Here is a 7,301-nt window from a genome sequence, read left to right as displayed (position 1 = left end):
CCGCGGTGCCGTGGTCCGATTGGTCTGTGGAAATGTTCAAATCTTCAGTTGTTATTTAAAAGACTAGTACCCAGAGCTTATAATAAACCACTAAAAGTATAAACCCGAAAGTATAACAGTCTCATGGAGTCGTTTCATGCTTGTGGCAAACAACCATCAAACAACATACAGCAAGTCAGCAAGTATCGGCAAACACCACAGAGTACTTTTTATACCCAATTTTGGCTATGGTTTGGCTTGCAGTTGCAGCGACAAGCGTTGGCAAGCGCACGCAAACACCCGTCCATATACTTGTCAGTGCTTGTTGTTTGGCACAAGCATGAAGCGTGCATAACAGAAAACGTAACCTGGCCAACTTAAAAATATCGGATGACAACAGGTTTCCCAAAATTTAGGATAGTCTCTCTACTTTGAAGTCTCAATGCTCAAATCTGTTATCGTCTTTCGATATTTCGTTAGGTTAAGTTACGTTTGTCATTTGAGTATCAAGTCTGTGTTTTGAAATCTTTGTAGTTAGTATCTTTATCTTTGTTGAAAAATATGTCACTCGTCTATGTTAAAATTTAAAAAAAAAGAATAATTTTGTGTTATGGAATTCAGTGTTGTTGATTTATTTTGCGATTTTCAATAAAAACATTGCGGAGTATTTAATTTGTATTCGTTTTTGAACATCCAACAAAATTGCTTCCACAATGACTGTAACGCGGGTGGCAGAGTCCCGCACAGAATTCAAACTAAAGAGCCTTCCAGAGGACGCGATATCGAGTGTGAAATTCGCCCCAAAATCAAATCAGTTTCTTTTAGTATCCTCGTGGGACTGTTCTGTGAGACTGTACGATGTTTCAGCTAACGTTGAAAGGCACAAATATAACCACGAACTACCAGTGCTCGATGTTTGCTTCAGGGTAATATTTTGTTTATTATTACCGCGCTTTTATAACCTATAATCTTTCAGACTTACCTATGTAAATCTAGTCTACTACTAACTTTTAAGTTAAAACTTTTAAGGACTAAGCTTCAATAGTTTAACAGTTAGTGTGTAGACTTATCCAGAAGGTTGTAAGTTCAAATCCCATCAGTTGAATTAGGTATTGTTGTTTCTGTTCCCAGTACAAACTTTACATTTAGTTGAAGAAGAATGAGGGATACAGGTCAAGATTCAAGTATGACATGCCTTATATTATATACATCTCCCAATCTGCACTTGCCCAGCATGCTAGAGTCCAAATCCTTATCATTTTGAGAGGAGATCCATACTCAGTAGACCTATAGTGAACCGGCAATGGGTTGATCATGCCTGATTTATTATTATATTAAAAAAAAAATTGCAAGATCTATTATTTACTCTATGCCCTTCTATTTTCATAGTAGTACAATATAAGTAAAATAAAGTAAGAATAATGATTGATTCTTAGTACAATGTTATAAAAATGCTGAAGTATCTCTAAATTGTAGGTATAGCCCATAAATGAGTAGGCTCTTGCAGTAGTGGAACAGTGCGGGAGAGGTGACCTTTGTCACTAGTTGACGAATCACTGAGCGCTTGCTTCATATCATCACACCTCTGCAGCACCTCTAAACTACCACAGAAACCTATGTTATGTGTTATACCTACCTCAGTTATGTGTTATGCCTGTAGTATGTATTAGTAAATATATGGATGTTTCTGTTTCCAGGATGCAGTCCACTCCTACAGTGGTGGTATAGACCAAACACTCAAAATGTATGACTTGAATGCAAGCAGTGAGACAGTGCTCGGTGAACATAAAGGCGCTATCAGATGTGTGGAGTTTGCAGGCGAGGTGAATGCGGTGCTGACGGGCAGCTGGGATGGCACCGTCAAGATGTGGGATAGCAGAGTACCCAACTGTGTTGGAACTTACAACCAGGGGAATGAGAGAGTACGTTATCATACAATTATGATCTATGCGTCACTATGCATACTGTCTTATGCCACAGCTCATGACAGTTAGGGAACTTCTAACATAACGTGGAGGCTTCGACGTCACTGGCAGGTGTTAAATGTTAGTACAATTGATGCAGGTAGCTCTAAAGTAGCCTTATTTTTCTTTTATTTCATGTTACCATAGGCTAATATTTGACATATTGTCCATTCAGAATCAAACCGAAAGTTCGCTCACTCAAGTTCACTCTATGAAAAGAATAAAAATGTAAGTTTAAAGAAAGAAATGAAAAGAAACATCTTTCTTTTACATTAGAATTTTCATATTTTAGAATTTATGGTTCCAACTTAGGGTAATATTTATATATCCAAATATGATCAATATTTATTGAGGATAATCATATTCCAGGTGTACACAATGAGCATAGTGGGCGAGAAGTTCGTAGTAGGCACGTCGGGACGCAAGATCTTCGTGTGGGACGTGCGCAACATGGGCCACGTGAGCCAGCGCCGCGAGTCCTCGCTCAAGTACCAGACGCGCTGCATCCGCGTGTTCCCCAACAAGCAGGGCTACGTGCTGAGCTCCATCGAGGGCCGGGTTGCGGTGGAGTATCTGGACAGCAACCCCGAGGTGCAGAAGAAGAAGTACGCCTTCAAATGTCATAGGATCAAAGATGGCGGTGTGTGGTTTTTTATTTGATTTTTAACTTAGTATCTGGGCGCGGCTGGGTGCACTCGTCGTCTGAATGACTATACAGTGGACCCCCGGTAATCCGACAAACGTTTTGCAGGACATAGTCGAACTATCGAATTTGTCGGATTATAGAGTACTGCCTAAGACCCCCCATAGTCCGGATTTTTTTACAAAAGAGTTCCTTGCAATCCTAATGTAATAAGATTCTATATGTTATACATACTCTGAAGTACAAATCATACTTCACTATGTATGTATGTCAAATTTAGTAAATTCAATAATAATAGACATGTCGGATTACAGAGGGTGCCCGATAAGACAGGGGCCGAATTACCGGGGGTACATTGTACTCTCGTTTTCGGCTAAGGTGTTATGTTATTCATATACTTTTAACAAATAATTGGAATTTCCTCCCAAAATATGCGAGAGGGAGGTGATCACAACGTGTAGTAATCGAGAAAATCAATATAAAAAAAGTACAGTAGAATCTCAGTAATCCGGCACTTCAATAGACTGACACGCCCAATAATCCAGTACCTTCCACTCGCGCCAAGCTGCACAAAAACAGACCTCAGTTGAGGATTATTTTAAAACTATGTAATCTGTTAATTGTGAGATATGTTCAGTTGTAAAAAAACGTGTACAAAAACGTGTCGAAACGTTTCGCGTCTTCATTCCTCATACGCATGGCTAAGGTTTGGAATACTCTCCCGCGATCTGTGTTTCCTACCAATTACAATCCGGGTATCTTTAAAACAAGAGTGAATAGGCACCTTCTAGGTAAACGCGTCCCATCTTAGACCACATCATCACTTTCCATCAGGTGTGATTGTGGTCAAGCGCTTGCCTATAGTGAATAAAAAAAAAAAAAAAAGAACCCAAATAGATTGTATTGCCTTTATGAAATGCTTGATTTAATTTACTATGAATTTTTCTATACAATCCAGTAATCCGAACATTCCAATAATCCAGCACCCTCTGGTTTTTAATAGTGCTGGATTATTGAGATTCTACTGTAATGGCAAAAAAACTTATCACTAGACAGGCTCAGTTTCAAATCAATTTTTAACCCCTGACCCAAAAAGAGGGGTGTTATAAGTTTGACGTGTGTATCTGTGTATCTGTCTGTGGCACCGTAGCGCCTAAACTAATGAACCGATTTTAATTTAGTTTTTTTTGTTGAAAGGTGGCTTGATCAAGAGTGTTCTTAGCTATAATCCAAGAAAATCGGTTCAGCCGTTTGCTCGTTTTATGCGCTTGTTGTACAATCTACTATTTATTGGTTTACAGGGCTAGAAAAAATATACCCAGTCAATGCTATAAGTTTTCACTCCGTATACAATACATTTGCGACGGGCGGCTCGGATGGCTACGTCAACATTTGGGATGGCTTCAACAAGAAGAGACTGTGCCAATTCCACAGGTATATGTTTTAATTAATATTTTCTGAATTCTTCAATCTTATATCTAAATATATAAAAAGGAAAAATCTGACTAGCTGAATGACTGATTGATTGATCTATCAACGCACAGCTCAAACAGATTGGGCTGAAGAATAGAATAAGATTTATTCGCTGATCCAACACATATTAAACATTTACAAAAATAATGCCTTAAAATCTAACTTAACGTAACTTAGGTTGGTCGACATCACAGGAGACCGAAGAGCTGGCAGCTACCTCGGACAAAGAATTAGTCTAGCCATTCAAAAGGGGAACGCTGCCAGTATCTTCGGAACCTTGCCTAAAGGGACTTCTTTTGATAATTTATGAGTTTTTAGTTTTAGGTTCATTCTTTAAATAATTTAGATTTTAGATGTTCAGTACATAATATATGACTAAATTAAACTTAACTTAAACAGTGTGTATACCATGTGTTGTGCCAACGAAAAGACTGATTTCAGCTAAATGTTGTGGATACACAATGTATCCACACAGTGTTGTTATTCTGCTAGAGCCCAGATTTGGCAAACATATACAGCTATTATAACTTAGACATCCACTAAAGGTAAAAATTCAACCCCTAAGGAGGTAAAATAGAGGTTTGAAATTTTTGTAGTCCACTCGGGCATAGTTGTGGATATAAGCTAGTCATTGAAAAAAGGGTGCCTATGATAATGAACTAAATTACAACTGAAATAGAGTTCTGCTGTTGCGCTGCATATTGTTATTTATTTCCAGATACAACACAGCGGTATCGTCCCTCTCGTTCTCGCACGACGGCTCAGCACTAGCCATCGCGTGCTCACAGCTAGACGAGTCTCAAGCCGAGGAGCCCAAGCCGGAGGACATCGTTTACATCCGCTACGTCACCGACCAGGAGACCAAGCCCAAATAGACCAGCATAACGCTCGCCTCCACCACACTGCTACCATGGCTAAACTAACAGTGTCAAGTTTAAGATACATTATACCCGAATTTGAAATAGTTTTTTTTACAAAAAAGGGGTACGCACGGCAATGTAGTGGGGACAAGGGGGGAAAGCTCTCATCCCATGGACAAAGTGAAAGTGTTGCCAAAGTAATTGGGAAATTATACGGCTAAAACATTAATTTAGGCTTGCGATCTTTAAGTGTATTCAAATCAAACCAATGTATCTACATTATAGTGGTATAGTCTTTCTCGTTCTTACACAGTAAGGATGGGTAAGTAAAAGCTGTAACTATATGTTGTCCCCCTTCTACTAACTGCAGGGGTAAAAATAGGGGATTGAAATTTGTGTAGTGCATGTGGACAAAATTGCGGGTATTTGCTAGTAAACTATAAAATAATGATCACAATCGAATGTGTATAAACCTTAGTATTGTTTGTTGTTTTACTGATTTAGCTTAATTTTATATTGTAAAGGGTAACAGTGAAGCGGTTATGTAGTTTTGTGGTGTAATTGAACTCAAGAGTGCAGTGATTTTAGTTTTTAAGTGACGCGTCATCTGTGAAATTAAGAAAATAAAATAAGTTAAAATTTTTAATCTTGTTGTTTCTTTTAAGATTTAACTTTTAAAGCGCAATTATGGTAACTTTTCCTAAAATGGAAGATTTTTTTAGCTTATAATATTATAGGCATATGCACTTAGGGGTGATGCAGCTAAGAAGCCTAGATGTCTATTCATTCTTCTGTTGAAGGTCATAATATTGTATCTGGCGAAGGTAATTGGGAAAATGCCTAGATCCAAAATAAGTTATTTCTTAGTACCTATATAATTATACAATAGAGAGTACGGCCACTGTTAGTTTTAAGTTGGCTAACCATTTTAAATTATTGATTTAACAAAAAAAAGACGAAGACATCCTATGTATTTCGCTTCCCTACTAAGCGAGCGTTTTGACGTTAGATAAAAAGTTGCAGTGTTGGAGGTATTTTTTTCAATGGTATTTTTTTCAACATCTTGCACGATAAATCAAAAACTATTATACATAAAAACAAATAAAAATTTGTTTTAGAATGTACACTTGAACAGGCAAAGCCCTGTCATATTATGTACCCGACTTGATATCAATTATCAGTAGTTATCTTACTTTGAAAATTGAAAATACTTCTTAGTTCATGAACACGTTTTAATTTTATTTTGTGATTACAAATTCAAGGTTTTCCGATTTTTTCGTTTACTTGTGCTATAAGACCTATCTACTATACGTTACCTACCCTATAGGTTTTCTTGACAGACCGACGGACAACAAAGTGATCCTATAAGGGTTCCTTTTCTCCTTTTGAGGTACGAAACCCAAAAAAGAAAGCAAAGTGAAGGGAAGACAGAAACATTTCTCAAGCACTTGTTGGTAAATATGACTCAAGTAACAAGTAGGCAAGTTTAATTTAGAACAAATTAAAAGCACTCTTGTCTGAACCAACTCAAAGTTAGCGCGCCATATACAGCGAAATATTAAAACGCATTCCAAACATTTTCAAATTAACACATTTCGCGAATACACAATTATATGGATCCTGCTATTAAATTTTAAGATCGCGTGAAAATCTCACATAGTTATAAAAAGCAGTTGAGTTCCACTTTAAGTTCAGTGGAATAGAGGTCATTTTGGTTTAATTTGTTGCGGATTTTTCTCGGTCGGCGTAAAGCTCGCTCGCACCAAATTGGCGTTCAAACAAAGCATGTTTGCGACCACCTTAAAGCCTTCTCAGAACTGTTACGTGAACATCGTGTAATGGAGCTGCTCGTGTTTGCTAACACTATTTTCCTCCCCTTCCATATAGCCAGGGAGATGGTGGTTATTTCGGTATCTTCTTGAGAGCATTCATGTCCGAAGGTGGTGTCTTTAATGGAGTGCTTTCGTCTTCCACCCCGTTCTTTTCTCGGTCTTTCTAAGCAAACTTACCTGTAAGTGAAGTTGTATCATAATTATTGTAATCACACTTCACACTAATATTATAAAGGCCAAAGTTTGTGTGTATGTGACGTGTGTGTGTGTATATTTGTTACTCCTTCACGCAAAAACTACTAGACGGATTTGGCTGTGGAACGGAGATATATATCCTGGATTAGCACATAGGCTACTTTTTATCGCGGAAAATCAAAGAGTTCCCACGGGATCTCGAAAAACCTAAATTCACGCGAGCGAAGTCGCGGGCATCGGCTACTGAATTATACGAGAACCTTGTGCGAAGAAAGAGAAGAGTGTATTGTAAGAGAGAAAGATTAGTAGGTAAGTGACTTGATCAGACCAGCGCGTAGGTTAGTAAGTGTTGGGT

The 7,301-nt window shown here is 38.0% G+C and overlaps 1 protein-coding gene across 1 annotated transcript; it reads left to right on the top strand.

Annotated features, from left to right (window-relative positions):
• Positions 1-549: 549 nt before the first annotated feature.
• On the top strand, positions 550-5,565 carry LOC123868354 (mitotic checkpoint protein BUB3). The gene is made up of 5 exons (XM_045910844.1): positions 550-905; positions 1,677-1,901; positions 2,313-2,583; positions 3,888-4,020; positions 4,778-5,565. The coding sequence occupies exons 1-5, from the start codon at positions 693-695 to the stop codon at positions 4,932-4,934; spliced, it is 999 nt and encodes a 332-aa protein (XP_045766800.1). The 5' UTR covers positions 550-692; the 3' UTR covers positions 4,935-5,565.
• The last annotated feature ends 1,736 nt before the right edge of the window (positions 5,566-7,301 follow it).

The sequence above is a fragment of the Maniola jurtina genome, chromosome 9 (genome assembly GCF_905333055.1).
Source record: "Maniola jurtina chromosome 9, ilManJurt1.1, whole genome shotgun sequence".
Classification (NCBI taxonomy): Eukaryota; Metazoa; Arthropoda; class Insecta; order Lepidoptera; family Nymphalidae; genus Maniola; species Maniola jurtina.
Note: the sequence above shows the minus strand (reverse complement) of the source record. Positions and strands in the feature narration are given on the sequence as shown.